Raw genomic sequence first — 15,248 nt, forward strand, 5'->3', positions numbered from 1 at the left:
TGCAAGTGTAAAGCAAACACTATCCAGGGGTGTACAACACACAAATATCAGCAGAGAATGATATTCTCACATGAACTGTGGCTTCATGAACAAAAAAATATGCTTGATTAGTAAAGACAACATCAATAAAAACATTCAAGGCACAGAACATGAAAGGTATTATGTCATTAACATCTAGTGGCACTGGTACTTTTTATCCAATTCCAAATTTATGACATACACACGTATCAAGCTCTGACCATTCAAAGACTCAAAGTTCTTTTCAATAGAAATTAAAAATCAAACAGTGTGAAGTGGTAGGTTTTTAATTTCTCACTGAAAAACACCAAGAGTTGATATGGCAAAAGCCAAGAGGTTACTTTATGAAGACATGTTCATTCCTTGCTTTTTGGATGAAAGAGATAATGCTAAATGATAACAGCCAGAATCAATACTATGACTAAGATTATGACCAAGCACTGCAGGTTGATTCTTAGAAGTGATTCATTTGAACTGGGCCTCAGAAAATAAAACAAAATAAAAACCCTCCCTCATGAGACCTTCTATCTTGGATTTTAGCCAATAGGGCCTGAGTTCTTAAACTGCATATTAGACATGGGCCTTGTCTGGGCATCTGTGAACCCTCTGGAACTGCCTGTAAAAACTGTGTGTGTGGGCCTGCATGGGTGTACCCATGCACAGAGCTTTCTTATCCTTTTTTGAGTCAAGAACTCCTTTGGTAGCCTATGGACCCCTTCTCAGAAAAATGTTTTTAAATGCATAAAATAAAACACAAATGACTGCAAAGAAAAAAAAATGAATTAGTTATCAAAATGTTTTTTTTAAATTACAGGACAGTAATAAATGTTCTTCTTTATCAGCATATTAAATAACAAGATCCTGATGTTTAGGTAGACAGCTATAGTAATCATCTAAATTTCGGAGTAATAAAGAACACAGTTATTTTCATGACATCAGTGATATCGGCAACAATTTACATGGTATGAAAATATCTGTAACTTCTATTGCTGATATAATCACAGGTACTGTTAATACTGCTATGATTTGTTGTCTGTGATCATCACTGAAGGAAGTGAGACATTTCTATTTTAGGTTATAAAAATAATTCCCCCATCCAAGTTCACAACTCTCCTAAATCCTCTGGACTCCAGATGAAGAACTTCTGATCTATATCTTTATCCATCTTGAGGGGGTTTGATGATAAGCCTCCAGCAAGGATAGAACATTAGACCACAAAGCACTTAATAAGCATTTCAAGGATTGGTTTCCATAAGGTCCTGCAGACACAGAGCCCTGGAAAGTCACAAAACAGTAGGGAAAAGGTGAAGGGCTCTCTGAGGTGGGACTGTAAGGAATACTCTGTGAGTTTCTGGGGCTAAAGTTCAAATGCATCTTATTTTTAATTTAATATATGTTTTAATGTTCTGCATAGTTCCTAAAACATGTACAGTGACTTACAGGATCCATAAAGCACAGCAAAAGCTCACTTCTGAGTGGATGAGAAAAAGAGAAAACAACATAAGGGGCATAAAGTGAAATGATACCAAGCACGAAGCTGGTGCAAAAATAGAAAGTGAGCCACAAATTTGCTTCCAAGCTTTTTGGCAAAAATAAAGCTGGACAGTCACAGAATGCACAGTTTCCAAAGGATTACACACACACACACACACACACACACACACACATAAATCCTCAGAAAAAATACAGCCTTTCTGGTACTAAGACTGAAGAGGTATTTCTCCCATGGATCTTTATAAAGAGAATATCATGCGTTGTAATTAATGAACAATATCTTCAATAATATCATTAAAAGAGACATAACAATGAGTTCCCTAGAACTTTTTTAAAAATAATGTTTTTTTTTGTTTTTTTTTTTTTTTTTTTTTTTTTTTTTTTTTTTTTCTTTTTGCGGTATGCGGGCCTCTCACTGTTGTGGCCTCTCCCGTTGCGGAGCACAGGCTCCGGACGCGCAGGCCCAGCGGCCATGGCTCACGGGCCCAGCCGCTCCGCGGCATATGGGATCCTCCCAGACCGGGGCACGAACCCGTATCCCCTGCATCGGCAGGCGGACTCTCAACCACTGCGCCACCAGGGAGGCCCAAAAATAATGTTTTTTAAAACAAAACAATGGCAATACACCAAACACGATTCAATTGGGGGCTCATGAAGTAGAGCTGGGTACTCAGCTTTCTGAAGTCAGAGGTGAGTGATGTGCTGACAGGCCATTGACCTAAGTCAGTCGGAACTGAACACTGGTCCCCCATTGTCAAAAGCAGGAGGTGGTGCACTTTTCTTAAAGAGGCGGATAATAAATATTTTCAGCTTTACAGGCCATACAGTCTATTGCAAATACTCATCTCTGCAGTGAAAGCAGCCACAACTTATACATAAATGGGCATCACTGTGTTCTAATAAGCTTTATTTATGGATACTGAAATTTGAATTTCATACACTTTTCACATGTTGTGAGATATAATTCTTCCTTTGATTTTTTACTCAACCATATAAAAACCATTCTTAGCTTACACGTTATACCAAAACAGGGTGGGGGCTGGATTTGGCCACAGAACATAATTTCTTAACTGCTGGTCTACAGGATCAAGTTTTCTCCAGATATCTCCTTGACTCTTGTATCCTTCTCTTTCCTCAAGCCTCTGTCTAAATCAGCTTTTTAAGGTAATAACTCCTTCTATACTTTATATGCAACTATACACAGATCCAAGCAGGGTGCTATCACGGAGACAGACATGGCTTCAGAATTCATATGTCCCATGGAAATAAGAAGGTAATGCGGCATGAATTAGCAGCAAAGAAATGGTTTAGTTTCCAGTCTCCTCATTAAAATAAACATACAGACACAACACCAAAAAAATGGTAATAAAATTTGAATACACAACCTTCTCTATTTCAAGGATCACGTACTATTTTTTAGAAGCATATAAAAAATGGGTATAATTAGCTGAATCACTTAATTCATGTATTATAGTGTTTACAGCACTAGATGTCCCAATGAAAATGAGGCCATATGGTGTTTCACAGCACACAATTAACTTGGTACAATCCCAGTAAGAAAGCCTTCATTCCAAATATAATTCAGGTGTCCCCGAGCTTCTGTCTGCTTGGAGACAAAACAAAGAACTAGGCCACTGAACTTGGCAAACTTGGGTTGTCTCTACTATTATATGGGCTCACCAGAAGGCGTAGGGAATTTATGCCATCTCTTTATTTTAGTAAAGATTTGTAATCCTTATACCCACCCATTCTAGAGAGTGGCTAGGATAATTAATAAGAATTTATGACTAAGCCTTGATGAGTATGATGAAAGAAAGGTATTAATGCAGACCCAGAGGAACCCTGCTATAATTCAGGGAGGGGGCAATGGCCCTCATGGAAACACAATACATATCAAATCAAGTCTCCTAGAAATGTGTAACTGCCTTCAGAAGATGCGCTAAACCACACAGTTATAGTGTTCAGCACAGGTCTTAGCTGCCTTTCTAAACACCAGCCCTGTAAGTGTTCCACTGAAGGCTGTGTTTCATTACCTCTGTGTATTTTCTTCATATTCTTTTGCAATTGGTTCTGGTAATGAGGCTGTGTATATGACACAAGCTCCTTGAACCATGAAAGATTAAAATTCTGTGCTGAGCTGTGGAAATGTCAATGAAACCTCTAGTACATCCAGAAAACAGGCCTGTAGCTTGTGGGGCTTTGGGAACTTGGAACTCATGAATGCTCGACTGTGCAGCGCCCACATAATGAACAAGGCCAGGTCTAGAGTTACATGTAAGTCACTGCAGTTATTTCTAAGGACACTTTTTCTTGGGTATATGCATTCACCCACTAGAACACTGAAGCTTTGTATTATTAAGGTGAAATGTTGGGTTCGATTCCAAACACTACCGTTCCTAAAATTGGCCGCAAAGCGTCATCCAAACTAACATTTATTGCCTTTTAATGGCATTTGCTCAAATCCACATCTTCTAAAGATTATATACAACATTCCAAAAAGCACCTGAGGAAAATCCCTTTCAAAGCGACCACCTAATCTTTTCAGTTTCTTCACTGCATTAATCTGCATCCACAAAGTTTAAATGTATGTTTCAATCATCAGAATAATCTTCATTTTGACAGTTGTAGTATCCATGACATCTATTACATTAACGAATGAAAAAAAAAAAGAATCATTGAAAACATGGCGTTCGAATTTAGGAGGGAGTCAGCTCTGCCACTCACACTAATGCATCCTAAGGCGAGTTATTTAATCTCAATAAGCCTTACTGTTCTCAACTATAAAATGGGGATAAGAACATCAACTACTCCATAGGTTACTGTGAGGAGGAGATGAGTTACTGTATGGAAAGTCCCCGAATAAATGCTTGTTCCCTTCCCCTATCTAAGGAACTCAGCTGGATCAACAAGGTACCTTCCTCAACCTTGAGGGAGACTCTTAACCTAAATCAAGGATGGACATCACAATGTGATGTTTAAAGGACTTATTAAGCCAGAGCCTCAACACTGAGAAGAAAATGGAAGAAACCAGGTGTTTATGATGACCCAGATTTTCATTCACTGAATGGCTGACTAAGCAGAGGCAACACATCCTTTTAACAGAATTTTGTACCCAAGGTGTCTCACACTGTGAACGCATGGATTCTGTGATTTAATTTCTCTACTGTCACTAGTACTCCCTTCATTTAAATAAGGTAACCTCTCTATTAAAGGACTTCGATCTCAGCCCCTACAATTACATGCAGCCAACGCCGCTCTTCTCCCCTTGAGCGTGGGCTCCGGCCTTTTACACAGTGGTCTCCTGGCAATCAGAATCCAGGTCTTCCTAGTGGCTGTCAATGAGGCCATGGCCCAGGATTGCTGAAAACTTAGACTTTCCCGACCTATGATGACAGAATGAGACAAACTCCCCAGATGTTTCTTCCAAACGTCATAGAAAGTGTCATTTAGGATCTCACAATTTCCAGGCACTCCTCATTGGTCCCCAGTGAAATGGAAGCATTATCTGGTTGCCAACATCCTTAAGCCTTGACTTCCAGGTAGGTCAAATTTTTATTTTGTGAAAAATACATGGGTGGCCTGGTTTCCTTTTATCATTGACAAATCACTGTTACAACTTGGCTCAAGTATTAGCAGCTTTAGTGGAAACAAATCATTCTGTTCACATTTGTTGAATACTGACCTAGTGGTAAAACTAGGCAATAAAAACTATTACCCCTACTTGTTGAGTCTGAGCACAAAGAAAATTTATTTTCCAATTATTCACTTTATGTCACCATAAAGAAAGAAATGTGTGTGATGGCAAGGGTAACATGCACTTGCGAGTATATGCCACTTACTCTTTTTACAAAAGTGCTGGGGAATGTCTCAGTAGAATTCTATATTATTATGTTGAGATATCAGCACTAGGAAGCTGCCAAAATATTTTACAAATGAAGCAGTAATATATTACTAGTTGCCCAATCCTGCTGTGTTTGCTACTTGGTGTTTGTCTCATTCCCTCTATGAAATAAACAACTTATTAACTACAGAGGAGCTAATAAGATTTTAGCTTCTTCTGTGGGGGAACGCTCTAAAGATTTATTTCAGTTAAATGAGTTCCCTCCTGACTATTTGTTCACAAACTTGCTTCAGGAGATGGTGAGGACTAAATGAGTTAATGCACAGGCAGGCTCTGGAAACGGTGCCTGCCACATCAGAAGTTGTCAATGCAGATGATAAACAAGTCACAACAGAGTGGGAATTTTCTAACAAAACATGCTCTAAAAATTGAAACTCCTGATAAATATGCAAATCCCATAGTCGGAATTGTAATCTCTGTGTTTTATTAGATCTCTTCTTAGTCAAATGGCTAATTTAAACACAGTAGATGAATGTAAATTTTTTAATTTTATTTTTTAGTAACTACTCAGAACATTGTTGTATTAGTGACACAATGGCCCAAGAGCTGTACTTATTCATATAATTCAGGAAAAGATTCTATTGGAACTCAGCAATTAGGTAGATTTAGTTGGCAGGACCACACAATTACTGTGGTTGACTTCATGGTACTTCATGAACTTAGGAAACAATGGAAATGAATGGATTTAGAGATAAAACTGGAAATTCCGAGAACTACAACAAGAACTGAGACCTTAATGTATAACTGAACTTGCCCCACCTTCTGCCTAATATAGTTTTATCTGTATTGCACACTATGCAATCATTATTATCTTTTTTCTTGTTTTTGATAAAATGATTAAACTGTTTGAGAAGGTTTAAGGAAGAGTATGTGAGGTTGGGGAGTTGGGGGGGGTATGAGTTGAATTTTCTGAAGAGAAACAGACTGGCCCATGAAAAATATTTCAAAATGGTAAAGTTACATTTTTCAAACACTGCTCTCTGGTGCGTGTTTTCTATCTCCAGAATATCAAAACAAGATGCTAAAGCTAAATCAAAGTGTAACTGTGGGGCTTCCCTGGTGGCACAGTGGTTAAGAATCCACCTGCCAGTGCAGGGGACACGGGTTTGAGCCCTGGCCTGGGAAGATCCCACATGCCACAGAGCAGCTAAGCCCGTGCGCCACAACTACTGAGCCCGAGCTCTAGAGCCTGTGAGCCACAACTACTGAGCCCATGTGCCACAACTACTGAAGCCTGCGCGCCTGGAGCCTGTGCTCCGCAACAAGAGAAGCCATGACAATGAGAAGCCCACGCACCGCAACGTAGAGTAGCCCCCGCTGGCCGCAACTAGGGAAAGCCTGCGCACAGCAACGAAGACCCAGCATAGCCAAAAATAAATAAATAAATTTATTTTTTTTAAAACAGTGTAACTGTGACTCACTGATAACCAACTTGGGAGTGTTGTTTTTTTTTTTTTTAATTTATGGAAACTATTTCCCAGTATGTAAAAGAAAAAACAAAGCTATAGAAAATGGGTAGGGCCTCTTTCAAAGGGCACACAATAAAGAGAAAAGTGCTAGGCCTGTAGTTAGGCACTTAGAGCTCCAGCTCAGTGGTGGTGGTTATCACCAACCAGCTGGCCAGGAAGATGATCGTGGGCCTTAGCAAAGCTCTGAAATACTGTGTATCAACTTGAACGGCTTGAACACGAGCTCTTAATTTTCCTTCCAGAAGTAAAGTGCTAGGGTTCTTTAAAAAATACAATTTTAAAGTAGGAACAGCCTGAATAAAAAGTCAATAATTAAAATTTTTAATTTAGGAGAACAAAAAAGGGATTTTAAAAAATGTATGAAAAATCAGTTGGAAATTTTATTGCTTTTGGCCCAAGGTTACTGTAATACTGACTGGGCAGAAGGTTGAAAGAATACACAACTTGTGGGTGGGGTGTTGCAGTTAGAAAAAGTAAACGCTATGCTCTGAATAGTTTAAAGACAGTTTTGAATAGCCTAAAAAACTATAATTAAAGAACATAAGGCTGGGGACTTCCCTGGTGGCGCAGTGGTTAAGAATCCGCCTGCCAATGCAGGGGACACGGGTTCGAGCCCTGGTCCGGGAAGATCCCACATGCCGCAGAGCAACTAAACCTGTGCGCCACAACTACTGAGCCTGCACTCTAGAGCCTGCGAGCCACAACTACTGAGCCCGCGTGCCACAACTACTGAAGCCCGCGTGCCTAGAGCCCGGGGTCCGCAACAAGAGAAGCCACCACCATGAGAAGCCCGCGCACTGCGACGAAGAGTAGCCCCCGCTCGCTGCAACTAGAGAAAGCCCCCGCGCAGCAGCAAAGACCCAATGCAACCAAACATAAATATAAATAAATAAATAAATGAATGAATAAATAAATAAATAAGAATATAAGGCTTTGGCAGCTCTAGTAAACTACGGAAACGAAAGGTCCTGGTTGGGTCATTCAAAAAATATTTGTTGAGTGAATGAAGTGAACAAATATGTAAGTGAGGATCTGACACAAACTAAAAAAGGAAAAGCTTTCAGAGCTCTTAAAGGAAAACAAAACAATATACAATGGAATCACAGCAGAGGACGAAAAAATTAATTCAGGTTTTTAACAGTAGGAAATATATAAAAATAAAAATCATCACCAACATCTTAGTTGCCTATTTTGCTGAAAGTTGAGAAAGCATGAGTTATCCATAAATAAATGATTAGGGAAGGCATAGATGAATGAAGTAATGGGGGTAAAATCTCAGACTACACTGTAGGTGGTTTAAGTCTCCAAGCAAAGTCTGCAAATAATTTTTCAAGCCCACACTCAGCATGCATTAAAAAGAAAAAATAAGTAATTGTAATATTAGCCTGGACATAGATGCTTGGTGGATAAAAATCCATATTTTTATAACAAAACATAACTAGATATTTAAAGCAAATATTAACCTAGCATAGAAATGATCACTTTTAATGATGTAGCATTTGATATATTTATGTAACTGTTTTAGAAAAGCTTGATAACAGGTCACTTTTTCTGTCAAAATTTAGTATTTGGTGCTAGACAGATATTAGATTGAGCTTGCCATGTTTATGCTGCACACATGTTTTCACAATACCAGTAATAGCAAAATCAACTTCAGGAGTAAATGTGAAATACAGAAGAGTTGCTGATTAGATTTTAAAGGAAGTCACACCAGCCAACTGATGAAAGTCACCTTACACACCATGTGTTATCAGAGGCAAGTTAGATTTTAAGTTTTAATACAATGGCTCTTTTGCAGAGAGAAAAAAATATTTCCATCTCGTGTGCCAACTTATTCTAAACTGAAAAAAAAATTCTTTGGTGATCAAAAGGCAGGAAAGAGGATCCATAAGACCACATTTGTCACGAATCCAATGTTAATGTTAATTAACCTTTCTGAAAAAGTTCTATTTAATATTGATTAGAAACAAAGGGAGCTTAGATGCCAGTGTGAGTCTGAGAAGGGGAGTGGTGTTCTGGGCCTGGTGTTGGGCTTGCGGTAAGAGGAACCAAATAGCTTCGGGGACTCTGAAAGCAGGGGCACTGGGTGTGCTGCTGAGCCTCAAGAGATCCCAAGGGAGAGGAAGCAGGGACAGACGTCAGCAGCCCCTCGAGCCCCTCAAAGTCCCAGCATGGTCACACCAGAGCAGAAGCACAGTTCCCACCCTTCTGGGAGTAGGGCGGCAATGTCAAAGATCTTAGACAGCCTAACCGAATTTCCCCCAGAGTTGTGCTGGGGCAGCACAATGACCTCAAAGTACCCACGAGAGCATGGGAGAAGCAGGGAGAGGTGCTGAAACTGAAGGAGCTTTCAGACAGGAATGCACTTGAACTGGACCAACACTAAGGATGAGACAGGACAATGCACATCTCAACGGATGCCCGTAAGGCAGAGGCCACAAGACAAGGTGAGCACTGCTCACCTCCTCCGCCCCCAGCCCAGACCTTAGCACTTTGTAGGGAAAAAGGAATTAAATTAAATATTTCTGACTAGCAATCTGACTTAAGTTTACTTGTTCTTAAAGTACTCCTTTTATAAGAATGTTATAGGTATAATAAGGGAAAGGTATGATATGAAAATGTTAAGGATACACAGGAATCAAGAAAAGACAGAGATTTTTTTGTTTCCAGCAATGATGGTCTAGGTTATACAGCCCAATCCTTCATAAAAACAGATTTAAAGTACAGGCTATAATATACAATAATCTAATTAGAAACATCAAATACCCGAGAAGATAGTAAGGAACTACCAGGCCAAAATCTGCGGGAAAGCAAGAACCTAAGAGGTAAGCAAGCAGGGAGGCACTTTTGCCCTGATAAGGGGCAGATGTGCATGGATTTTGACAGCCTCACGGGGGAGATGAAACAGAAATCGAAGACTAGAATGTACCCAAGTGGGGAGAATACAAAGGCCTTTGTCTACACTAGGCTGAGTTTCACAAGAGTCACCCCCTAAAAATAAGAGTGAACCAGAATTAACCCACTTCCCACTCTGAAAGACTGCAGGGACAATGGCCTTGACCTGGGAAGTGTACATAAGAAGGCACAGGGGGGTAGTCCATGAGGACTTGTACTCACCAGCTGGTCCCTGTGTGCAAAACTGCAGCTCAAATTCACATCACCTGGGTGGTCTAAAAAACTTGAAGTGGTAAGTTTAGGTCAAAGTGGTGCCAGACTAGTAGTGCCACCAGGCACCTGGCAGAAACAAAAGCAAATCCTCCAGGGGATTGGCGGGGTGGGGGGAAGGCCATTCATCCTAAGCCTCAAAGAATCCCTACAGGTAATTTTTCAGTGGTGATGATGAATATCCAGGCAAAAATAAGCAAGCATACAAGAGCAGACAGGTAAGAGGGGAGTGGGGGAAATCTAAGCAAAACAGAGATGCTAAAAACAAATTCATTCACTAATGAATTCTGCAGTCTTTTATGCAAAAAATATTTATGGAGCACCTACTCAGTGCCAGGCTCTATGCAAAGTTGCTCTGGACAGGTGCCATTTCACCTGTGGGATGAGCAAATCACCTAAGGGATGAAAGGTTAGTTGAAATGCCATTATATTTATGTTTATTTACTTTTAGTTTCTGTGTTTTCCAAAGACTTCCAAACACAAAGATGAGTGCCCATTACTATTTAGTGACAGGTCTTGAAATAAACAGTAATCGCTTAGGACTGAAATTGACATCACTGAGTCCTTTCTCAGACTCTCATTCCCTAAAGGTTCAGCCTAATTATCCCCTAAGCAAACCAGAGAGCCACATACATTAACAGGAAGACAAAGTGCTGAAAGATAAAGATAACTATCTCAGAGATAAAAAACTCAGAGTTAATGATATTTATTTTTAACGGTAAAAGTCCAAAGAGATGATCATGGAATAACAGCATGAATCAGACAACATTAATTTTAAGATAGATCTGGAAACAGTTGAAGGCACAGGAAGGGTGAAGAGAAATTAGTCTAAAATTTACTTATATATAGATTGCCTTTCTTGGCCAAGGTTGTTGGCAAAATCTTGCTGATTATTTGGGTTACTCTGGTACGTCCACACTAATTATCCACCTTTGTCTTCTATTCACCTTTTCACAATTAGAATTCAAATCATCACCTCTATACTTCTTTGTTTGCTTTTATTAAATATTCTTATGGTTGTCGTTTACTGAGTCTTTGGAATGGTCTGACCTGTGCTTTCTTCTCCTTGCTGGGCAAACCAAGACAGTATGGTGTAATAAAAATAATAACAGAAGCAACTGCATATGGGCCTAGAACTGAGCAAGACAGTTTTTAGGAGTTATTTACGCCTCAGAACAATTGTAAGGGTTAAGTCAGTACAGACGAGGAAATTTATGGGCCAGAGAAATAGAGGGAGCAGAAGCAGGGGCTTCAAAGTTGGACAAACTTGAATTTAAATCCTGACCTGCTCCTGGCATTTCTCCTCCCCTAGAGGTGAGGCTCGGTTTTCTGGGGTGAAGGCTGCTGTGAGGATGAAATGAAATACAGCACAGCTTAGCGCCAGGACTCTGGGAAGTACTTGTTTTTCCTTCCTTCCAATGGTTGCTCATCTGGAAATTCATGTCTTGCCTTACACAGCATCTTCAAATAGTTTTAAAAGTAGCCACCTCCAGGAAAATAATGGAATATTGTACAGAGTTTTGTTTTTTTGGTTTTTTTTTGGCAGTACGCGGGCCTCTCACTGTTGTGGCCTCTCCCGTTGCGGAGCACAGGCTCCGGACGCGCAGGCTCAGTGGCCATGGCTCACGGGCCGAGCCGCTCCGCGGCATGTGGGATCTTCCCGGACCGGGGCACGAACCCGTGTCCCCTGCATCGGCAGGCGGACTCTCAACCACTGCGCCACCAGGGAAGCCCTGTGTACAGAGTTTTTAAAATAATAAAAAGGTGGATAATCACTTACATTTAGGGAGAGCTTTAACTTTTCAGTAGCCCTTCACTCCCTTCCAAACACTGGCTTGTTTGACCCTTTGGAAAATATTTTAATATCTCAGATGATTTTTTTAGATTGGTTGTCTCCAGGACATAACATTGTCTGTGGGCCTTGAAAAATGCTAATCCAGGACATGATGCAAGAAGAAAGGACCAGGCCTTTGCCTTTCTTTCCAGTCCTCTGGCTGCAGTCTGCCTCCTTTCTTCTCCTGGGATCTATGTGTGTGTCGACGGGATGGGAGGTGGCCAGGGTTGGAAGTAAATCAAGGGTGGGAGGGAGGGCTGTGACACGTAGCTGTCTTTGGTTGCCATGGTAAGGATGCCTAACACAGGAGGAATGTGCTACCTTCCCTTATAAAAGAAACTTTCCTTTTTTATTTTTCTCAAGCTCGTAAGAAAATCATCCTACCTTCTCACATTTAAACCAAAACTACCTACTCCCCCAACAGGGGTCTGAACTGAATGGCTATATTCATCCAGACAGTGTGGCTAAAAAAAACCCCGGGAAAGATATATTCACCCCAGTATCCTGGCTGGCACACAGTAGGGGCTCAACAAATACTTGGAGTCACTGCAGTACCTGGGGTGTGAATTGATCACCCTCTGTTAACAAGAGAGAACATTATGTAATGATTTCTGCAAGTCCCTAAAAAGATCAGCTCAGCCTCAGGAAACCTTCCTAGATCAGCAAGACTCACTTCTCAAATAATTGATTAGTTCAGAGGTCACACATGTGGACAGATTTTGTTTTGGCTTGCAAAGTTTCAAAACACATTTTGAGTTAACAATTAAAGCTTGAGAGATTTCATATGCATTTACAGCTGACTTGCTTTACCCAATAGTATCTATCTGCCCCTTTGGGGAACTTGTGCTGGTGCCCTGGATTATAATCATGTTGGCTAAATAAAAGTTCACAAGTCCTGCTAGCTGTTTCAGGTGTTAATTTCATCTTATGCAGAACACACACACACACACACACACATACACACAAACACACCTCCAAACAAAAAATAGAAGGTTCCAAATGTGTAAATACAAAAACCAAACCCTCCGGCCCTCAAATTTCTCACTTTCTCTGTCTGTGTGCAGTTGCCACGATCAGTGTGTAAAACCCCTGTTTTCAAACCTTTCACTTCACAGGCTCTTGCTGACTGGAGGCATGAAGGGGAAAGACCACCCGTCCCTTCATTACTAATGCTTGACAAAGCAACCCCATTGGGAAGGAATTCTTGATGCAAGCAAGGAGGTAAGAATTAAAACCTCACTGATATAAAAGGCTACTAAGTGCCACAGCAGGTTGTCATTTAGAAAATACCCTTGAGAATTTTACAGAAATTAATAAAATTAAATAGGAATAAAACACAAGTGATTTGCACTTAACAATATTTTCAAATATAATACTGAGAGTCTCTCCACTTAAAAATCGCTCCTATAAAAGGCAACTGGACCCCGACCATTCTCCCTTCTCAAGTTGATGCCGCCTTCCCCCTGGATCTTCCTGCGGGTCCAGTGTGGTTCCCTGAAACCACAGAGCCCCCATTCCCTTCCCCTTGTTGCTGAAGTCCACACTTCCAGCCCCTGCATGGCCCCTCCACTCCTCTTCCCCAATTCATGTTTTTTTCACCTCTCCCGCCGCCTGCCACAAATACACCTCAAAGATATTTCAGTAATAAGTATTAAATAATAATAGTAATAAACATTTATTTATTGATCACCTACTATGTGCCAAGCGCAAGTCTGTTTGAGAGAGGTCAGCCCATTCCCTAACCACCATAATCATCTGAAGCTTGTAGTGTGGTAGTGAAAAGATGAATGCTAGGCAGTCAGACTGCTGGCTGGGATCTGAACAAGGCTTGCAGACCACCCCTGGTGTGGCCCAAATGCTGGCTACAAGGCTGTTTCCGACTCTAAGAGTCTGTGATCACTGCTGCCATGTTTAAGGATGAAAAATTTATAGGAGCTCCTATCACTAAGTGGGAAAGAAACTTTTCGAGGAACCCTCTATTTCCCACAATGGGGATGGCCCAGATTAATTCTGGATAAAATTGAGCCTCCTGAAAATAGTCCTCTCATCTCACTCCACCAAGCTGAGGGGCCCCCCATGACTGAAGCTGAGGTGCCACCCGATTCCAACAGGGAGCTGAATCAAGCTGGAGTCCTGCCAGTGTAGAAATGCAATTTCCTCCCTTACGTCTAGATGGTCGTAGTTTCCTTTATGAATGTCTGTCATGAAAGTCCACTCCAAGGAGTTTCCGTGGACAAAACCCCAATGACTGTCACTGACGTGTGCCCCGCGACCAAACCTGGCAGGACCGAGTTCCCTCAGCCCACCACCCGCTGGACCCGCGCGGAGCTCATTCAGAAGAAAAGACGGGTCTGGAAAAGCTCTTGGAGAAAAAAGGACATTTCCCATCTCTGGTCCTTTCTCTTAACTGGGACCCACTCTGCCAGCTCCGGAGGTCTGTCCCAGCCGTGACGACCCCACGGGGCGCAGGTTCCCAGAGGCGCGGGGCGGGAAGGGACTGCCCGGCAAGGGCTGCCCCGGGAGTCCCGGCCGAGCCTCGCCCTCCTGCTTCCCTCCTCCTCCTCTTCCCCCTCCCCGCGCCCCAGCCTCGGCGCCGGGGCTGCTCGCCTCCGAGCGTCCCGGGGTTGGAGCGGAGGAGGAAGGCAGGAGACTCGAAGCCTACCGTCTTCTGTTTCTTGACCCCGGACGACATGCTGGCTGGCTGCGGCGGTGCCCGGCGCGCTGGAACTCGGAGCCCAGCTCCTGGGAGCGGAAGCGCTAGGACGCTCGGTGGCGGCGGCAGTGGCTACTGCCGGACTCCCGAGGAGGTATAAAAAGGCTCCACAGACACGTCGCACTTCCCTTGACCAGCCCCCTCCTCCTCCTCCTCCTCCCGCCGTGCTCCTCTCCGCCCCGTCGGCTCCGCCAGCAGCGCCCAACCCAGGGGACCCGGCCGCCTCCTGGGCGGGGTCCCGGGCCCGGCCCCCTACGTCCGGGAGCGGCTTCTCCAGCCCGGGTCGGAGGCAGGACCTTGCAGCCGGGGGCTCGGACGGACACGCCCCGCGTGCAGTCGGAGGTCAAGTTCGCTCTCCGCGTTCCCACTCCCAGTGGCTGCCTGAGCTTCCCCCACCTCCCACCCCCGCGCCTCTCCAAGGAAGGCTTCCTGCCTCTGGGACCTGCTTGAAACCGCCAGGCTTGTCGGCATGGTCCTTAGTGGGCACCGATGCCTAGCTTGTCTTCATTTGCAGTAATAACAGCGACGGTTGACATTTTTTGGTCCTCTCTCTGCACTCTGCTGACCTTTGCCTTAAGCCTCCTGCGGCCCCTGATCCAGGCATCGAGTCCTACTTTCTCCCATGAAGCACTTGAGGCTTTCAGACTTTCTCAA

The 15,248-nt window shown here is 42.6% G+C and overlaps 1 protein-coding gene across 1 annotated transcript in view; it reads right to left on the reverse strand.

Moving 5' to 3' along the window:
- PAPSS2 (3'-phosphoadenosine 5'-phosphosulfate synthase 2) overlaps positions 1-14,735 on the reverse strand; it is an 85,946-nt gene extending 71,211 nt beyond the window's left edge. The window contains exon 1 of the mRNA XM_081223400.1: positions 14,544-14,735. Within this exon, the coding sequence (XP_081079526.1) occupies positions 14,544-14,573 (30 nt within the window). The 5' untranslated portion in view covers positions 14,574-14,735. The remainder of the gene's footprint in view (positions 1-14,543) is intronic.
- Positions 14,736-15,248: the final 513 nt, after the last annotated feature.

The sequence above is a fragment of the Mesoplodon bidens genome (genome assembly GCF_964165515.1).
Source record: "Mesoplodon bidens genome assembly, chromosome: 1".
NCBI lineage: Eukaryota > Metazoa > Chordata > Mammalia > Artiodactyla > Ziphiidae > Mesoplodon > Mesoplodon bidens.